Genomic DNA, 21,533 nt, shown 5'->3' on the forward strand with positions numbered 1-21,533 from the left:
CTAGTTAGGAGCATGGTGTGGCGGAAAGATCAGTAACCTTGGAGCTAGGAGACCTGGGTTTGAGTGCTAGCACTGCCACTATGTGACCACAAGCAAGTTTCTTCCTTGATCTGTGTCTCATAAAAAGAGGGGGGTTAACCTGCCACTCTGTGCTCTAAGTGATTCTGATTGAGACAGGAAGAGCAGTTTCTTGCCACATTTCTCAAGGTGCACTGGTGTGTTTTGGATGAAAGGTGCTCCATAAAGCTAAGCCATTATCATTACCCACTCACATTACTCATTTGGTGTGTAGGAGCGGAGTACTTAGTTTCAAAGAAAAAAGAATCTGTCTTGTTTCCCTAGTATGGAAGGATGAAATATTTTTTTATCACTTATCAAAAGTGACAAGCTGTCAGGCAAGTCAGAAGAAGTAATGGACTTCTGCTGCAGTCAAGAAGATGGATGTCACACATTAGGGAACATTTTGGTAAGGGGAAGAGGGGTTTGTTCACCAGTGGATGAATACCTAAGGCATGGTGTGGAATGATTATTTCTGGGGCCTTTGATATTCTTCATCAGAGGAGAAACTGAGTTTGAGTAGCCACCTCATCCAACCCATGTGTGGAAAACAATCCCGGAAAAGTACTCATGTAGCCTTTGCCTGAAGACCTCAAGTGAGAGGGAAACCAGTGATTCCTGGGCAGTCCCTTCTTTGTGACAGATCTCATTGGTAGGAAGTTTTTCTGGATATCAAGCCTACATTTGCCTCAAATGCAGCTCCCACTCATTGTTCCCGTTTCTTCCCTCTGGGGTCAATGCAGAACAAGGTGAGTCATTCTTCCACATGACAACGCTTGATATACTTGAAGATAGCTCTCATGCCCCCTCTAAGCTTTCTGTTCTCCAGGCTAAACACCTCCAGCTCCATTATGTTGTGGCTATTGGCTTTTGTTCCTTTACTTAGGCAGGAAGGAAGTAGGTAGTGCAGAGTCCCTGGAGGGGAAGATGAATAAGGACATCAGAGGTTCTGGCAGTAGGGGAAGGACTCAAGTTTTGTGTGGGAAGAGTGTATCTGGAATGATATACATGCATTAAGTGAATGTAACTGGTAGGCTCAGTGAAATGCTGTTTGAGGGTGTTCTGAGAATGAAGGGGGAAGACGGAGAATGTGTGTGTATGTGTATGTGTGTGTGCATTTTGAGTATGTGCATACTTGTGTATGGAGGGGAAAAAAGAAAATAATTCAGCTATTTCTCAGCAGTAAGTTTGTCTGTGTTTTAGAATACAGTCTAGTGTCCCCAATGTCACATTCCCCTCACACAACAACAAAACCTTATTAGCATGGACCACACCAATTTGGAGTTTGTGCTAATTCAGCCATGTTGAGTTGAATTTCAACACTAGCTGTTCAAAATAACAGGGTTAGCTAAGCCACTGAAGAGTCTAAACAAGATTACACAAGAGGAAGGCTTAGCTTACTTAAGAGAACACATGGTTTTCAAACACTTGAGAAGCATCTGCTGTCCAGTCAAGCACAGTGCCTTACACATAGGAGAGACTTAATGTTTGTTGACTTGTATTGAATCTAAAGGAAACAAAGTGGGTGGAAATCACAGGGAGGTGGATTTCAGCTCTGTACAGAACCATCCTCAAATGGAATGGGAGGCCTCAGGAGGTGGTGTCTCTAGAATCCTCCAAGCGGAGGCTGGATGGTCACTTGTCAGGGACATTGCCAAAAGGATTCATGCTTCAAGAATGGGTGGGACTAGATAAACTCCGAAGTCTTTGTCAATTCAGAGAGCCTGAGATTCTATCGTCTCCATCGCATTCTACCTGTCGTTATACATCCTCTCTAGTAGGATGTAAGCTTCTTGAAGGCAAGATCTGTATCATTTTTCATCTTTGTATCATTAGCACTAGTCACAGTACTTTTCTAATAGAAGATACTTAAGAAATCTGTTTAATGAATGAGTGAATATTATCATCACGATAATAATTAACATTTATATCATGCTTACTATGCACCAGTCACTGACTGTGCTAAGCTCTTTTATAATTATTATCTCACCCAATCCTTACAACACCCCTGGGAGATAAGTGCTGTTATTATCCTCATTTTACAGATGAGGAAACTGAGGCAAACAGAGGCTAAGTGACTTGTCCAGAGTCACACAGCTAGTGTCTAAAGCCAGATTTGAACTCAGGCAGACTCCAGGCCCAGCACTCTGTCCACTGAACCACAAAACAATATGATAATTATAAACCATTTTCATCTATTCGTTAAAGTAGATATCCTAGAGACCTCTATTAAGGCAATATTTTTGTTAGTCTGATTTGAGTTACCACATACCTGAAAGTAACAGAACACGATTTAAAGTTATTATTTTATAAGTCATTTTAATAACTTAGCCTAGCCTCCTCAGTTAATGAATTAGTTGCATAGCTTTTTATCTTCAGGTTTTTCTATTTCTCCTCTAATTTTCAAGTTTTCTTCTTTTGCCCTTGCTTTAGGACCGCTAATTTGTATATTTTTTAGTCTTTTAAATCACAGGCTCAGTTCGTTGATATCACTATCTTTTCAGAGATAGAAATTTTCCTCAGAGGACTTTTTAGCTGCATCCCTTAAGTTTTAGCATGATGTTTCATTATCATTATATTTCAAATAATTGTGTATTGTTCCTATGATTTGTTCTTGGATCCATTCATTAGGCAGGATGGCATTACTTCGTATCCATTTGGGCCTTTATTTTTTGCTCATATTTGCTGTACTTTTTGTTGCATTGCCTGTAAAGAACATTTACCATATCTGCCTTTTACATTTATTTATGATTTCTTTATGATCAATTTTTACCGAAATACTATGGGATGCTGGGAAATATACATATATTTAAAAACTCCTATTCAGGCATTGGCATACATCAGTCATGTCTAGTTTATCCCAAAATTCATTCAGTTCTATATTTTCCTCCTTGTTTATCTTTCTGTTGGTTATTTCAGCTCTGAGACAAGAATATTAAAGTCTCTTGCTATCATTGTGTTGCTATCAATATCTTTTTTTTGCAGTTTCCTAGCTTGTCTTTTAAGAACTCAGTCGCTGGCCCATTCGGTGTACATACATTCTATGTTATTTTTCATTCTTGAGGCTGGGTACCTTTAAACATAATGCAGTCTTCCTGCCTGTTTCTCTTGACTTTATCAATCTTTACTGTTGCCTTATCTGAGATCATGATTACAAATCCTGCTATTTTAGTCGCCTGAAACATAATAGATTTTTTTGTCCCCTCATTTTTACTCAATTTATATGATTTAAATGTAGTTTTTGTGTGAAGTAAATTGTTGGGTTTGGTTTTCTTATCCACTCCTCACCTTCTTCTCTTTTTATTGGGAAACTTAATCTATTCACATTTAGGGTTATAGTTTTTAAATGTGCATTTTCCTCAGATAGTCAATAAATTATTAGTGACACTTTACTATCCATCTGTTGCAATGTGGTTTCTTCTCTTGGGGGAAATTGGTCTGTGTTGCCCTCTCTGGGGCAGTGGGCAGAGTTTTGATTCTAGGTAAATAGGCCAAGAGAACATGCTTAGTTGAGTGTGGGTCTGAGTGCTGGAAGATTAGGGCTGTAGGAAGCTGATGAGCTCCAGGAGCTTATGGCTTGAGGTAGCCATGAGTTCCTGAAATGTAATGACTTCTGCTTTGTAACAGCAATATCGATCTGCATAGTTCTTGCAAGTGATGATTTGAAAATCCTGGTCCCTTTCTATTTTTCCACTTTGAAGAATGGGTTGGTGGAGATGTTCATGCCTGTTCCTTGTGACCTTATCAATGGAAACTTCTTATGATGCTGTGAACAGACATTGGATTTAGAATCAAGAGGACACATGTTAGATTCTTTGCTTTGGTGTCTGTGCCCTCGGACAAATCTCTTCTCATCATTGGGCCTCAGTTTTTTCTCTGTACAGTGAAGAGTTTGGGCTAGATGATCTCTTAGGTATCACTCCATATCCTCTGATCTGATTCACTCTGGGGGCATTATTTGATTTCACACGTTGTTCTGTTTTGCCTGACAACACAAATCCTATAACTGCTGTGAAGGTTGGATTTAATTAACTGCTCTTCAGAACCATGTGGTGCCATGTCCCTAAATCAGCACCGAGGACATTTGCTGAGGAACTGCCATAATGACATGAGAATTGGCAGGAGGAGAGGACAAACCATTTCTCTCTCTTGGAAAGACCCAGAGGCTGCTAACCCCTTTGGATCGAATGTTTGCAACTTGGCAAAGAGGAAGCAGCAGACGTGAAATGAAGAACACAGTGGGGGGTGTCTTTGCTATTACTTCATTGCCAGCTTGGGTGGGCTCAGCATTTCCTAGCATCACTTGCCTTTGCCCATGCCCCTTTGGACAATGAAGAATCAGGACATGAATGGTGGCAAGAAAAGAGAGACTAGGGCTTCTTGCAGAGAGGGAGGAACTTGTGGACAGAAGGAAACACCTTTTGCCCAGGAAGCTGGTGTCAACTTGGAACATTGCCCTGAGTCTAATAGCCTCTGCTGGAGGTTATAATGAGGGGGTGTAGGTAAAACTTGGTCTCCCAGTACAAAAGTAAACTTTTTACGTGCATTCACCCATTGATTCTTTGGATCTCTTGCCTCCTGGTGAGGCCTGGGAATCGATCATATTTCTGTACTTCCTTCATTGGAGGAGGGGAAAGAATATTGAAAGGGATAGGTACCCTTAGTACTATTCTAACTAGCAGCTATGGGTTGATTAAGAACCTCCTGGGAAGTGATTTATTTAGCTTACACTGAGAGCTGGAAGGAACCTTAGAAGCCATGTTGTCCTGCTCCCTCTGTTACAGATGGAGAAACTGAGGTCCAGGGAAGGGAAGGGCCTTGCTTAAGGCTGCATAACTAGAGCTAGGACTAGAATAAGGGCTCCTAACTCTAAATCTTGTGCTCTTTCAATGAAATAAAGCGCTCCCTATATTCTATACCAGGGCTGTCCAACCTTAGGTTTTTATTGAAACAATAGACAATATATTTTGATTTGCCATTTTAGTGAGAGCTCGGCTTCATTTACTAAAGCATTTAGGTAAATTTCTATGCTTGTAGGTGGGCCACATAAATTGCACTATGGGCTGCATGTGGCCCACAGGCCTCATTTTGGACAGCCCTGTTATACCTACTCTGTGAAGTCAGATCTCCGCTTGCTAAGTCTCGGTCAGCTAGGAGTTCAGTCCAAATTCTTCCGCCTTCTCTCCTGCTTTTGCTCATACTCTTCCCTGTGGCTAGAATGCTCCTCATTCCTCTCTTCCCTTATTGAATTACTGTTCAGCTTTCAAGGCCAAACTCAAAGGCTGCCTCTTTCAAGGAGCTTTCCCTGATAGCCCAGGATTTCACCTGGCCCTTGGACCTCTGTAATGAACTTGTGTAATATTATGTATTACACTGGTTTGTTCTGATGTCTTATTGCCCTTACTAGAATGTAAACTTCATGAAGGCAGATCTACTTTGTCTCTCTCCCAGAACTAGAAATGCTCTGTGCAAAGTAGACACTCGAGAAATGAATTGAAATGAATTCCTGCATATCTGTCCCACTCCTAGTTCCAGATTTTCCGAATTTGGTGAACTGAACCATATTTACCCTCTCCACAATGCTTATCATTGCTCCCATATCTACTTTATATCATTTTTGCTTTTGTCTCTCAGCAAGGGAGAAGTCTTTTTGCTTTGTCCATACTCAGAAAGAAGCCCATTCTACCTTCTGTCTCACTGTTCATCCTGCCTTCTAGCCCTGGCCACCCCCACTCCCCGCCCCCATCCCCATCTTGACCATTACCATTTTTAGAGCTCTCTCAATATCGATTCCTTGGCTCCACGGCACGGCAGGGTTGGCCAAGCAATCTCCAGCACTGCCTCTCCTGGAGACGTCCACTCGCTGCCTACGCAGATAGCGGAAAGCTTCTGCTATGACCAGTATGGCATCATGTGTCAAGGCGGATGTGTACTGAAAGAAAGCATAACATTGTGATACACGGCCATTACAGGTGGAAAGGTACTTAGAGATCATCTAGTCTAATCTTCTCAGTTTACAAGAGAGGAACCTGGGGCCCAGGCAAGGACTGGGTTAAAAAAGTTAAACTGCTAGGCTGTAGTAGGCCTACAGGATTAGAACCCAGTGCTCTCTCCCCATACCACCCCATAGTCCATACAATCCATTCATTGCCCTTTGCCCCTGCCTTCTCTCATCACAGAGTCACCCTTATTGATGGCTGCAATAAAAAGGATCCTGACATCTTCCTGCCTTGAGATAGTTTTGCATGTGATCCATCCTTGAATCCTATCTTACTCACACAAACATGCAGAGCATGTGAACTCTTCCTAATACGGTCCTTGACCCCATCCACTGTATGGTACTGAGGGTGGGTGTTCTATATTCTTCCCCTAATAAAGTAGCATGGGGCTCTGGGATATTTTTCCCTTTAAAATATTGAATACATAATTAAGTGTCCCCAAATCCTGCTTCACTTGACACCCTCTTCTGATAACCTCCCCAGGGTGAGGAGTGGAACCAGACCCTCCAAGGCAACGTCAGGGGCCTCTGACTCTATAGGCTGAAATAGATCGGCATTTGGGCCCAGTGATGGGCTTTGTGTCAGCTTAGGTGAATACAGTGGGGCTGTGTGGGGGCAGTTGATGCTCAGAAGGCTGCCCTCCCAGAGATAGTCTTTTGACCATAACATCCCATGAAAACATTAACTATGATGGAGTGATGCTCCAGTCTATATTAATGGAAGGAATACTCACACTGAGGAAATCACTGATATTTTGAAGTTACCAAATGAACAAAAATAGTTGTTATTGTATAAAGAACTTTAATTTCTTCTTTTTTGCTCCCTAATTCCCTCACCCCTTCCTTTCATTGAAGGGTATTCCATCTGACCAAAGCCCTGTGAGACATCATTGACGGGTTCTGTCAATACAGTTTAAGCCTCAAAGTAGTTCATGTCTAAATGAGCCTGGCAAATGCTGCTGGGCCTATGACTGAGCTCTGAATTTGAAGTCGGGGACCTGGGCTTGGGCTGCAAGTTTGCCATTTAGTAGCTGTTTGGCTTGGGGCAAAGTCACTCTCCCTCACTGAGTCTCTGCTTCTTCATTTGGAAAGTGAGGGGGATCGTCTAGGGTCTCTTCCAGCTCTGACATTTTGTATTCCTACATCCCTCCCAGCTCTAACATTCTTTGTTCTGAGTACCCCCACCCAAATTGTCTATGTTCTTTGGTCCCCTCCGGCCCGACTTCAGCTCTGATATTCTCTGGTCTCAGCGCGCCCCCCACCCCACTCTGACATTTTGTATTCTCACATTCCTCCCAGCTCCAATGTTCTTTGTTCAGAGTTCCCTAATTGTCTATAGTTTTTGGTCCCCGCCAGCTCTGACATTCTGTGTTCTAAGGGCCCTCCCATCTCTAAAGATTCAATGAATTTACTAAGGCTTGTGAGGTAAGGGGAAGGTTAGCTATGAGCTTCCCTAAAGTGTTCTCAGGCTGGGCTGGTATTTGTTGTTTACTTAGGGGAAAAATGGAAATGGCCAAGTAAGACAGGCTGGAATTCATTTGGAAGAAACATTAATCATTCCTGCCTGGGCCTTGTTTCTGACAAACTGGGACCTAGAGCTAGTAATCAATCAGTCTTCACTTCTGTGGGGGGGACAAAAGTCAAAGTTGGCTTTTTATTGAAGCAAATTCCAGTTGTTATTGGGTTTTCCATTTGAGAATGTCAGCCATTTTTAGGGAGTACTGCTAGATGCAGGAAGATTGCATCCTGCCTGCTCTGCAGCCCCGGGAATAGGACTGGTGACCAAATGGCAGCTTCATATTTGGGGTGGCATTTGTGCACAAATCAAATCGACAAAGACATCAGAAAAGTAACTGATGCTTATTTGTCAATGGACCTAGTACCAGCATGATGCCTGGCACGTAGTATGCACTTAATAAATGCTTACTCACTGACAGGCAGCAGGCTTCTGGCTTGCTTCTTGTGTGTTTTGAAATGTCCTCAGGGCTGTTCCTTGAACATCCAATGCCCCAGCTTTGTCATTAGCTTGCTGTGTGATCTTGGCCAAGTCCCTTTTCTCTGGGCCTCAGTTTCCTTCTCAGTAAAATGAGGTGTAGTTCTTTATGATAATAATAGCTTATATTTCTAGATCACTTTATGGTTCACAAAGCATGGTCTGCACCACCCAGGGAGGAAGGTAGTATGTATTATAATAATAATTACTACCATCATTATTGCTGTCATTATTTGGAAAATTTGGCAAATTAAGAAACTGAGGCTCGGGAAAGTAAATAACTTGGCCATGGACATAGAGCTAGTGAGTAACATGAAATCACAGAATTTTAGGATTGGAAGGGACCTTGGTGGCCATCTAGTCCAAAAAGTACCCAAAAAGACTCGTCACTCTAACATCCAACATGTGATTATAAAGTGTTTGAATGCTAAGAAGTAGGGGATTAGGAAAAGTCTTGTGTATGACCTTTGAAGGAAGCTAGAGGTTCTGAGAGGCAAAGGTGAGGATGGAGAGCATTCCAGGCATGGGGGACAGCCTGGCCAAAGGCATTGAGCCAGGAGACAAAATATAGAATTTGAAGAACAGCTAATTGGCTAGTTTGGTTGGAAATGTAGAATGAGTCAAGAAAAGTAATTTAAAATGTCCAGAGAGTGAAGTAGGAGCCAGATTGTGAAGGGACTTGTGTGCCAATCTAAGGAGTGTGGATTTTTTCCTGGAAGTAATAGGGGGCCAGTAAAGATTTTTGCTTTAGGAAAATTATTTTGGCAGCCATGCAGAGGAGGAATTGGAGAGGGGAGAAGCTGGGAGCTGGGAGTCCAATTAGGAAGCCATTGAGAGGTTGTGAGGGCTTGAACCAGGATGATTGTGGTATGAGTGGAGAGTAGGGGACAAGACATGTGGAAATAAAATAGACAAGATTTGACAACTGATTATGGGTTGGGGAATGGGGGGTGGAGAGAGGGAAGAGTCAAGGATAAGTAAGGTTACAAAACTGGGGAGCTGAGAATATGGTATTATATTCCCCCCAAAGCATGGGGAAGCTTACTGAGGGGTAGTTTTTATGGGGAAGACAAGTTCGGTTTTGGACATGTTTTATGCTTGGACATGTATATCCAGGCAAAGCAGATAGCTGTTGATGAAGAACTGCAGCTCAGGAGAGAGCTTAGGGCTGGATATGTAGAGTTAGGAGTCATTTACAGTTGTGTGTGTGTGGCCAGTTACTTTTACTGAGCTTCAGTTTCCTCCTCTCTAAAATGAAGAATTCAGACTAGATGATCTCTAAGGTACCTTTCAACTCTAAAGGTGGGGAAGCAACCTGGTAGAATATATAAGATGGCTCAGTTTCCTCATCTGTAAAATAGGTGTGATAATACCCATAGCACCTGCCTTATATGGCTTTTGGGAGGGTCAAATGAGATATCATATATATATATAATATATAATGATATAATACATAATATATATCATATACATATCTAACCCATAGCACCTACCTCATATGGCTTTTGTGAGGGTCAAATGAGATATCATATATGTGTATGTATATGTATATGTATATGTATATGTATATGTATATGTATATGTATATGTATATGTATATGTATATGTATATGTATATAATGCTTGACAAACTGGAAAGGTCTCCAAATACCTTTTCCCTGATTAGATAGCCTGGCCTTCAGATAGGTGAGCATTCACCATATTTAGCCTGGACCCAAAGCCCTCCACACTCTTTAACTCCAGTCTCCATTTCTGACTCCAAATTCAAGCTCCCACCTGGGATCCTGGGCTTCTGGTTGGTGAGCCTTACCATATGTAGCCGGGATACCGGCCCACTATTCTACTTGCCCTGGTACCATGAGTGGGCCATCCTCTCTCTTTCTCTCTCTCTCTCTCTCTTTGCCCCTGCCATCCTTCTGCCTCTAGGCCTGGGAACAGTAATGCAATGGATGCTACCATTTCTGGTAAAGAACATATCGGTCAACTGTTTTAGAAATCCTATCACTATTCCTGTTACTTCCACACCACAACACTCCTCCCTGGCCACCACTTCCCTATATGGGTTATGTCCCCAATTAGAGTTTCAGCTGCTTGAGGGCAGGGACTGTCTTTGCTTTTGTATTTGCATCCCCCTTCTGTGATTTTCAGTCTGCTCTCCTTCCACTGTGCTGGCTGCTGCCTTCTAAAGCTTCTATTTCCTAATGCATGAACGTGTAAGATAAAAAAGACTGAAAAGGAAACCTTGATAAAATGTGGCATAAATTAAGCATCGGGACTGTCATTTCAAGGCAATTTTTTCCTGAATAAAAAATATAGCACATCAATTTTTAAAGCGTGCTTTTTGTCTGATTGATAAATAGCGAGCAAGTTGGGTACAGAGCAAACACGTGCTGGGAGCTGTCCCTGTGCTTGGCTGTTCTATTTCCCAAGATACTTGATGGAGTTTTCATTGCTAAAGCTTGCTTAGCAGCTTGAGTGGCTCCTACTGGAGGGATGTGAAAACTGCATTTATCCACACCATAACTGGGACCTGCTGGGAGGCAGAGGAAGGTAGGGAAGCTGCTGTTAAGGGGGAAAGGGACTTGTCCAAAGTCATTCAATGAGTGGAGGAGCCAAGACTTGACTCCAAATCTCCTAGCTCTGAGTGAGATGAAGGCTGAGTGGCTTCACAGTGGATTCCTTGTGCTGCGCTGGTGGTTTTTATTCTTGGAGCCCTTACATCTATACCCCAACTCTGGAATGCTCCCTTCCTTTTCTTGTTCCTTCATTTTGTATAGGATCATAGTTCTAGAGGCAGAAAGGACCTCAGAGGCCATCTAGTTCAACCCTCTAAATTTTGGAGAGGAAGAAACCGAGGCCCAGAGAGATGAAGTGAATTGTCCAAGGTCACACATTGGATCAAAGAGCTAGAGCTGGAAGGGACCTCAGAAGCTATCTGTCCACCCCCCTCATTGCCTGGGGTCAAGCAGTTAATGGCAAATTGGAGATCCTAGCTCCTTTGACTTCCCTTCTCTTTCTGTTCCATATCCCCTACTCCTTCCCACATGGATCCGAAGTGGCAAAGCAGTGAACAGGTGTTTATGAGGACGCTCAGCTAGGGGTAGTATACTTACGATGCTAGAAGATCGGGGCATACACTGCTTTAAGCAAATTTGTGTGGTGGAAGCAGGAAGGAGGGCCAGAAAGGCAGAGAAAGGGAGAGAGGGGAGGAAGAAAGACGGGAGGAAAGAGGAAGAGAGAGACAGAGAGAGAGACAGAGACAGAGAGAGAGACAATGACAGACAGAGAGGCAGAGAGACAGACAGAGAGAGAAGGGGGCAGGCAGGGGTGGGGGTGGAAAGGGAGGGAGAGAGGAGAGTGGGGAGAGTGAGCCAGCCAGACAGAGAGAGACATACACAGAGACAGAGACAGAGAGAGAAGGGGGGTAGGCAGAGAGAGAATTACTGCCTTTCCATATTCCCGCCACCTTTTTTAACACAAATAGTGCTATTTTGGAAGAAGCCTCCATTTCAAATATAAATGGTGTCTCTCTTCCTCTCTTCTCCTCTCGCTGTGGGAAATGGCTCATGTTTAGAAGTCTGCTTGTCCCACAGATGTTCTTTTCCATAGCAAACTGATGCTTCTCCCTACCTGTGCTTGTAACAATGTATGGAAGTAAGCCTTTTACTGACTCGTATTCTAAATTGCAACAAAATGTGGTGGTTTTTTTTGCCACAATTCTTGGTATATGAAAATCTGGATTTGCTGGAAAAATAAATTGGGTGGGGAGGGGGTGATAATTCTGCTTACAAAAACGTAATTAATTTGGTTTTACAAATGGTTCTACTAACCTGTAGGTTGTCTTGATGGTCTTAAAATAGAATTAGCTTTCAAAAATTGGACTTATTTGAAACTTTTCTGGAACATTCTGATTGTGGAAGGCTAGGCACACCTATACTGTGATGAGGGCTTGTAAAGCCTTCTCTTTTCTTCTCTAGATTAGGGATAGTGGGTAGGGGAAGGAAGACCTGGCTTATTCTTCCATATTTTCAGGGCTCTAGAAAAGTTGGATGTAAATTGATTATCACAATGGAATTCTCTTTTCCACCCATTAGGTTCTTTAAAGGAAGTCCAGATCTGGGGTCCTTTTGAAATGTGAATACTTACTCCTGACTTGATCTCTATATAGCCAGATATTTATATGTCATGCTTTTTACATCGAGATAGACCTATCTGTCTAAAGCATGCACATTTCTGGAAGCTTTTAAAGTTGCATTTTTTTTTGTTTTCAATATTTCTATCTTTATTACAGTAAAATGAGCAATCTAGGTAATGCTGTTATTTAAAAGAGATTTTTGCAAGTAGGAAAACATTTTGGCTGCCCCCATGCATAGTGAGCCAACCTACTCTGCATCAGCCTTAAATTCATCTGGCTTCTCAGAGATTCATGGGACTTATTAGCACACAAAGCGATCACATAAATAATGGAAAATCTAATTTGCTGTTTCAGTTCATCAATCTTCCCTACCTATTCTCCCCCCTTCTTGTAATGAATATTCTAAATTGTTATGAGCAGATTACAAATTAAATTCATTTAAAAAAAGGTTAGTCAACTTATTCCAAATGCTGGATGATATTATGAAGGAGAAAGGGCACATAGTTATTTGGTTTAGATTCAGGGATTCGAGTTGGGATTCCCCAACATCTGTGGCCACTTGGTCTGGGCAGTTAATGGGAAGGAATCATTATGGAGGGCAGCCTTGGTAGGCTAGCTTAAGTTTATATTAGACATAGAGGTTTACCTTCAAGGGAGAATTCTTAGCTTCTGGAAATTCTCTTTCATCCAGTCTCACCCAGCGTTGGATGAATTGCTGAACCATGGGATTCTCATTGTTCACGATCTGGAATCCTGTAATGTTGGCACCCCCATGCATGACTCTCTCCAGCACAATGTCCGTGAAGCCCTGCAGACAGATGGAGAAAGGAGATCAAAATGGTGGCAGAGCCCAGGATGATGCTGACTCTGGCAGGAGTGGACATCTACCTGGAAAAGCCTAGGGGTAGGCTTTGCCTTTGAAGCTGAAAGTGGGACCCAAGAACCCTGCTACTTCAAGGTTAGGGCGTGTCTGGTACTGAATGTGAGTGCAAGTTTAGATGCCAACCTTAAGGAAGATGCAAATGCAAATGAAGGCAAACGAAACCACCACTTTCCCACAATTCTTCTCATTTAATTCTCATACCAACCCTGGAAGAAAGGTACTACAAGTATCATCATCTCCATTATTCAGATGAGGGAACAGAGGCTCTAGGAGAAATGACTTGCCCAAGGTCCCACAGCTAGTAAGGAGCAGATCTGGGACTTAAGCTTACATCTTTGGGCTCCATCTGCAGTGCTTTTTCTGCTGTACTATGTTCTCTTTTGTCCTTAGAAAATGGTGGAAAATCATGGACCCTAGACTATAGAAATCAATTGAATCCACCTTTGATATGCCAATTATGAGAAATGATTTCTGATTGTTTTGTTTCTATTGATGGGTCTTTCATGATGAATCACTGTTGTACACTTTATTGAATCACAAACTGATTAAAGCAACAAACCCCCCAAATAGACAGATAAAACTTTGTTGCAAATGGTGTACAAATGTCAATTTGAGTCCCCAAGCAAATTACTATAAAGGGGGGACATGATCTCTTGCCTGTAGCCCTCTTCATCCCATCCTAGCCAACATGCCATCCATCTCCATGTATCCTAAGGATCTGGTGCCTGATTCCTGCGCCTTCTAGGGCCTTCATGCTGCCATTCTTTGAGTCTTGGTATTTGGTGCTAGCTGTATCTCCTTTGATTTCCTGCCCAAGTTTTAGCTGTGGACAGCTCATCATCACCTTTCCTTTCTGAGGACCAGCCTAGCTAGGAACAGAGGAGACAACCCTCAGAAGGCTGAATACACGGTGTTGAATGCTTTGGGCATGGTAACTCATGAAATAAATTAAAATACAAAATGACCTCATCCCTGTGTGGTCCCCTTGACTCCAGCAGTTATGGGATAGAGTAGAAGAACAGAGGATATAGACTATTAAGAATCACATATCCTTATCCAATGACCAGTGAGTAGCCATTCCATAGAAGGCTGGCTCACAGGTTCTCTTTTCAGAGGCAAATAAAAGAATTGGTGGAGTGGGTTTTATTGTGTGTCCAAAGGTAATATCGTGGGACTCTTGGTCATTTCATATTATGGTGCTCATGTTAAACATCTGTATGTCTTCCAAGAAAACAATTTTAGCTTGTGTGCTAACATTTATTACAGAGAATGAGGAGGTACAGAGATTCTACAAGGAACTTGCTAAAACCCTCCAAATTAACTCAACATATCCTTTAAGATTTGGTGGATTCAGTGGAAAGGTGGACATGGAGAGGATGGTGAAAAATACGTAGGAAAACATAGTTTAGGAGTAAGAAACAAGAGCAACTAAAGGCTTGTCAACTACATAGGTCTTTTAAACATTGTACTTTCTTTAAGAAGAGTCAGGAGACACTGGATATAGCAAGCAACAAATAACATTACAAAAATTAAATTTGACTATATTTTAACTGACAGAAAATCACTGGTTACTAATGTGGGAGTTATTTCTGAATCAGCCATCTATATATAGTTAGACCGCTGACTTGTTAGAGCAAAGATCAAAATCAAATACCAAAGAAGAAGGGAGAATAAAATAAAAAAGACAATATAGTGTGCAATTGAAGTAACTCCATTATGATCTGTTTAAACAAGGTATTGATGGTGAAAATAGGAAATGGAAAAAAGACAGACACTGACACAGGATACTGCTACTTCCTAAGGATGTTTACACAATCTTTAAATTTAAGCAGTTGCCACAATAAGTAGGCTGGGAGAGACTAAAAACTACCTTGGTCATTGAATACTTGATCTTAATGAGCAGAGAGAACAGCCATGGGCAAACCCAATTTAGAATATAATCATTTGTAAAAACTTATGGAGGAAGATGGTAGAATATTAAGAACAGTATCACCTCATAAAACATCAAGAAGCAATGGAATAATGGAAGCAATGTAAATATGCAGAAAGCTTATGAGACTCAACTAAGCCAAATCATCTTAAGGCTTTAAAGGATAAAACTGGAAGGAAGACAATGAACAGATGAAAAATGGAAAAGATCTGTCAAGATTTCCACAGCAAATTCTTTTCTCCATCAAGGACAGCTGAGCTACCACATTTGGTCTTTAACATTATTGTCTCTACTGTGCTATTTGAGAAAGTAGAAATGACACTAATTGAAATGACAAAATAGTAGCTGGACTAGACCAAATATGTATAGAGGAGGTTTGTGCTACATGTGACCCAATTTTATGGGTCTTGAGGAATTTATTCTCAAGATAAGTGAAAGAGAGAAATAAATGAAAAGCTTGGAAAAATATAGACCATATTTTTACTAAAACAGCGGGGGTGGGGAGGGGAAATGAGAAAACATCAGTAACTTTGATACATACGTCCACTTTCCCATTTCTACAAAATCTTTATAAGAATAACCTACTTGTACAATGTGGGCACCCTTAGGAAAGGTTTGAGAAGGGAAAATGCAAGCATTTTCTTTTTTTAAATTTTCATTTATTAGTGATTTGAATCATTTTTTCATATTGCTGTTACTAGTTTGCATTTCTTCTTTTAAAAATTGTTGCATCCTATAGCCACTTATTTATAGAGGAAACTTTTTTTCCTATTTATTATTTGTAAAATTTTATTCTTAGCATCTAAAAACATTTTCGAGTTCTAAATTCTCTCTCTCCTTCTAGCCTCTCCCTCACTCACTGAGAAGGTGAGTAATATGATGCTATCATACATTTGAAATCAATGCAGGTATTTTCAAATGATATTCTACCACATACCATATCTTTGTAGCCATACAGCTGAATGAAAGTTGTAGAGAATACAAAATCCTATTCTGCTTATTTGGTAGAACAAAGTCTTCTTAAGACTCTCTTAAGGCACTCCTGCTTGTGGATGACATTATGTTGATTGTAGCCAATCAGGCAAGAGAATTCAGTCTAACTAGCCACACAGGAAAAACCAAGTGGATGAGGAATGCCTGTTATTCAGACTATGTCAGGGAGTAGGAAGTTATAGGACAAGTCCACATATATCTTGGACAGATATTATAGATAGATTATAAGTTGGGCCCAGAGCTGAAAAAGAGCAGGAGAGCAGGTTAGATTTTCTTTGGGAAATTGTGTGGCAGTTTTAATAACTCCAAGGTTCCCCTTGAAACAAAGGTCTGTTTTAGAGCATTCTTCCGGTAAAGCTGTATGGCTGCAAGTCAGGGAATATCTTAGTCTCTGAGGAATTCAAGTTGTGGATCATTCAATGGGCACTGGGGAGATGCATGGTGGGTATGATGAGGCTGTAGTATTTTTTTGTTGCTTAATTGTTTTTTTCAGTTGCATCTGATTCTTCATGACCCTATTCAGGGTTTTATTGGCAAAGATGTCTGCCATTTACTTCTCCAGTTAATTTTACAGATGAGGAACTGGGGCAAATAGGGTTAAGTGACTTGCCCAGGGTCATACAGCTAGTGTCTGAGGACAGATTGGAACAGGAAGATGAGTCTTCCTGATTCCCAGCTCAGCTGCCTGTAGTATATTGCCAATAGGTTATCATCAGAGGAATGTGATTAGAAGGAGGCAAGCTGTCATGTAGCTAGAGCAAGGAGTGACTAATGACCTTGTGTGCTCTTGTAGTTTCCCTGAAAGGGATAGGTCTCTATCATCCAAGGAGCATCTAAGCAAAAGGCTAAGAGGCTGGTCACCAGAGGATTGGTCACAGGTTGATGAGTTTTTCAGCTGTAGCAACATCATGAAGACATCTAAGTTCCCATAGGGATATGATCTACGTTGTTCTAGAGCCTGTGATGTGTCCTAGACTTCGTTGTGTCTATCTGGTGAAGTCTATGGACCACTTATCAGAATAATGTTTATTGCCTACATTCATGATTGAAGGAAATGCTAAATTTCAGCTGGTAATTAGTGTAAATGAGGATGTAATTTATTTCCCATCTAAGTTTACAGACTCTTTGAAATCTATGCATAGGCTGTGGACCCTAGATTAAGAACCCTGCTATAGAGGGAGGATCCCTGAAATATTGCTATAAGTACAGACATTTCTCACCTCTGAATGTTTCTTACCTCTATAGAAACAGACTATCAGGTAAAAAAACACCACTAAAGGTAATTAGTTCTATACAACCAATGGCATAAATGGGTTATCACTAGACAAATGGCTCCACAAGTGGTGGTTTGTGGCATCAAGGGGGATCTGGCTATTAACAACTTATTAGGAAATGACATTGGTTAGGGCAGGGATATTCCCTCTTTTTGATGATGGGGGAGATCTGGGCTCTCTCCCTATTTATCTTGAATGTACTTGAGCTAGCAGGGAGAAGAGGAACAGGAAACAGCCCACCAGATAAATAACCTGAAGAAGGCTCCAGAGTGTCCAATTTGGGCTTATTGCCAAAAGCCTAACATAGGGTTTTGGTTTCCCCTTGGGAGGAAACTGATGGGCCCCCCACCTGCTGCCCTGAAAGCTCACATTTGGAATTTGTTCTCTAATTAAATGAATCCTTTGAATGATGGCATTCAGCATCATTGCCTTGGCATGCCAGACAATATGCACAAGGGAGTCAGAGAGATAAAAGAATGGAGAAGAGGGGGGAAATACAAATTGCGTCCTAATTTATCTGAGTAGGAGGAAAACTAAGGCGACAGTACTCTGTTGGTACAGAGGGATGTTTCTCACTGATTTATCAGGCAGGGAGGTATTATGTTCTTAATTCTTCTGCTAAGCAGGCAGGAAGGAGGAAGCCTCATAATGTGGTGTCGTAATAATCCTTTGTGTTGAGAGGATGGCTTCCCCTGAGCAGTGTCAAACCGAAGCAGCAGCTAGCTACACCCCCATTCTCTGGCTGGAGATGGGGAGGAGGCAAGCATCAGAGGATTACACGCTGGAAAGCCCTTAGAGGTCAGCTCCTGTGATCACTTAACTTGACAGATGAGGGAACTGAGGGGCCCAGTGGGGTGAGGTAACTTGCTCAAGGTCTGTACCAGAGACAGATTTTGAATTCATGTCTTTGGAATCATATGATCTTAGATCAAGAACTGGAAGGAAGGTGGCATTGTGAACTGGTCCAACCATTCTGAAGGGCAATTTGGAACTATGCCCAAAGGGCTATCAAACTGTTCATACCCTTTGACCCATCAATACCACTGTTACCCAAGGAGATCAAAGGAAAAAAAGGAAAAGGACACATATGTATAACAATATTTATAGCAGCTCTTTTAGTGGTGGCAAAGAATTAAAAATTGAGGGGATGTTCATCAAATGGGGAATGGCTGAACAATTTGTGGTATATGATTATAGTGTAGAAATACTGTGCTATAAGAAATGACAAGCAGGATGATTTTAGAAAAACCTGGGAAGACTTACATGACCTAGCTATTCTCAGTGATAGAAAGATCCAAGACAATTCTGAAGGACCCATGATGAAACATGCTATCCACCTCCAGAGAAAGAACTCATGGAGTCTGAATGCAAATTGAAGCATACTATCTTTCACTTTCTGTATTTTTCTTGGGTTTCTTTTGGTCTGTATTTTCTTTTACAACATGACTACTATGGAAATATATTTTACATGATCGCATATGTATTACCTATATAAAATTTCTTGCCATCTTGGAGGTGGGGAGGGAGAGAGAATTTGGAATTCAAAATTTTAAAAAATGAATGTTAATTATTTTACATGTAATTGGAAAAAAGATGAAAAAAAAGAATTGGAAGGGACTTCAGGGGTCATCTAATTTAACTCCCTTATTTGACAGAGAAAGAAACTGAGACCTGGTGAGTTTAAGTAACTTGTTTGAGGTCACACATGTGGTAAGCATCAGAGCCAGGATTTGAATCCAAACCGTTCGACTACATAGCTAATGATTTTTCTACCATGCTACGATGCCTCTGGTCCTTAGAGATCATGAAACTAATTCCTCCCTCCTAACAACTACTTCACCATCTCTCATCTTAGGATAGAGGGCTCTCCAGGAGTTAGAAGTCTGTTGCATTGAATACGTGTTCTAGACAGTACCAGCTAAGTGGTTGTTTAAAGACACTCTTCCTTCCACATAGACATTATTATTGAGAAGTTTGGGCCCGGCAGGGGTTACTGCTGAGAAGTCATATGGTACCCTTGTTAGTCCTATAGACCTAAAATGTGTTTTTTGAGGTTCAGTCACTTGCATGGCAGCAAATGGCTTAAAGCACTTGAAAGTGTGATAGGCCTGGATCTCGAGCTGGCAGGGACCTCAGAGGCCTTGGGGCCAACACCCTCATTTTGTAGATGAGAAAATCGAGACTATAGAGAGCTTAAGTGATCTGCTCAGGGTCACCCCGTCAGGAAGTGTAGGAGGCAGGAAAGCTGGATGACTTCCCTATCTCACAAGGTTATTAGCAGGGTTAGGGGTGGGGGCTGCTTTGTAAACTTCACTGTGACAGAGAAATGTGAACTTTTATTATTAGAATGTCAAAAGGCAATTATGGAGTTGGGTCCGGACCTAATGATTTTGGGAGGTGGGAAGGGGGATTCACTTCTTCTTTTCCCATACCCTGAATTAACCAAAGGTGCTCAACCCCTTGTCTCCCACCCCCCCCCCCCACCTCTGCAGGGCCCCAGGGTCAGCCTAACTTAGAGGGGGCAGATGGCCATTTCCCCCACAGATGCATTAGTCTTTCCTAACCCTGGTATCAGGAATCTGTGGTAAAGAAATTCTTTGTGTTCCTAAGGGTTCTAGAATCCTAGCTCTAGAGCTGGAAGGCCCCTCTGGGGCCATATAATGGAAAACCCTCATTTTACAGAGGGAGAAACTGAGGTCCAAGAAGGGGAAGGGACTTGCCTAAGGTCACACATAGGCTCAGAGATCTAGAACTGGAGGGGGCCTCAGAGGCCAGCCAGTCCAACCCCCTCACGTCATGGAGGAAGAAAGTGAGACCCAGCCTGATAAAGTGGCTTGCCAAGGTCACACAGCTAGTGTCGGAGTGGGCAATGGTGCCATTATCCCAATTCTGAGTAATTCTCCATGCCTGACTACATGAGCACACGGCCCTTTTTATCTAGGGACACTAAGCTATGTCTCTGCATCTAATCTAAGTGGCATAATGGAATTACTTTGGTAGGGGCTTAACATTTAAAATCCGATTAGACTGATCAAAGTTGCATTTAAGAAGCTGTAAACTAATAGAAATAAATTATCAAATTATATTTTTCAAATTACTTGAGCCTATGAGCTTCCCAGCTGAAACAAAAACAGTGTAATTGAGGACAAATGGCTATTACATGCAGCTCCTGGTGTTTAGTGAAGCCATTTTTCAAGATCAAGGACATGCGGGGTGCTTGATGAGGTTCCCCCTTGGCTGATTGCCATTCATGTGGCCTGAGTTGCAGGCACAATTACCCAGGTACATTTGAACTGAGAGTCCTTACCAGATTAGCAAGCATGTAGTGATAACCTCTGGAATGTTTCCCCAGGATTACAACCTGCAGAAAAGAGAAATAAGAAAGATTGGTTAACCAAGGAAGGTGTTCTCAGGCTTGCAGAGAGGTGGGAAACTGAGTAATGTTAAACCACACCTAGTATGTCAGAGCTTTCAGAAGCTTTGTGACCAGATCTGAGGAATAAATCAGTGTTTATTATGTGCCAAGCACTGTGCCACACTCTAAGCTAGATCTCCTTTAGTGATTACTACATTCTTTACACACTTTTGAACTGAATTAAAAAAACCCAATAGCACATGGTTTGTAGCTCTCTTATGTAATGTAACGTACATATAATATCCTATATCATAGTGCTTTGTGCCTATGTCAATCTCCCTACTAGACAGTAAACAGTCCATGTCTTAGCCACATTTGCAAAGGTCTCTCTTCCAATGCTCAGCATAGGATTTAATTCCCAGCAGACGATTCATGTTTATTGAGCCTTGGACACCTCTTTGGGCCTCATCAGTAAAATGAGGGTGTTGGATTAGATTGATGGGTTCTGAGTGTCCTTCCAGCTCTACATCTAGGATCCTATGAGTGACTAAGTCAATGAACCAGAATCCTAAAAGGACCTGAATTCTCTTATACTTTTAAGAGGAAAGAGACAAATTCTGGAGAAATTATTTTTAGGAAATGGAATAATAGCTAGCGTTCATATAGAGCATTAAGGTTTACAAAACTATTTACATATGTTCTCACTTTTGATCTTTACAACAACCCTTAGTGGTGCTATTATTACTCCTGTTTTACAGGTGAGGAAACTGAGGCTGAGAAAAGTTAAGTGACTTTCCCAGGGCCACACAGCTAGGAAGTATCTGAGACAGGATTTGAGCTCAGGTCTTCCTGACTCTAGGTCTAACATTCTCTAATAACAGCTGGCATTTATATAACATTTTAAGGTTTTTGCAC

General features: G+C 41.6%; 1 protein-coding gene across 2 annotated transcripts in view; it reads right to left on the reverse strand.

Annotated features, from left to right (window-relative positions):
• The window catches only part of GRIA3 (glutamate ionotropic receptor AMPA type subunit 3), a 197,015-nt gene that overhangs the window by 94,775 nt on the left and 80,707 nt on the right, over positions 1-21,533 (reverse strand). For both annotated transcript variants that reach the window (XM_036740134.1, XM_036740135.1), the window contains exons 3-5: positions 20,571-20,624; positions 12,830-12,991; positions 5,822-5,989 (exon numbers count right to left, since the gene is read on the reverse strand). In XM_036740134.1, the coding sequence (XP_036596029.1) occupies positions 5,822-5,989; positions 12,830-12,991; positions 20,571-20,624 (384 nt within the window). The remainder of the gene's footprint in view (positions 1-5,821; positions 5,990-12,829; positions 12,992-20,570; positions 20,625-21,533) is intronic.

The sequence above is a fragment of the Trichosurus vulpecula genome, chromosome X (assembly GCF_011100635.1).
Source record: "Trichosurus vulpecula isolate mTriVul1 chromosome X, mTriVul1.pri, whole genome shotgun sequence".
Classification (NCBI taxonomy): Eukaryota; Metazoa; Chordata; class Mammalia; order Diprotodontia; family Phalangeridae; genus Trichosurus; species Trichosurus vulpecula.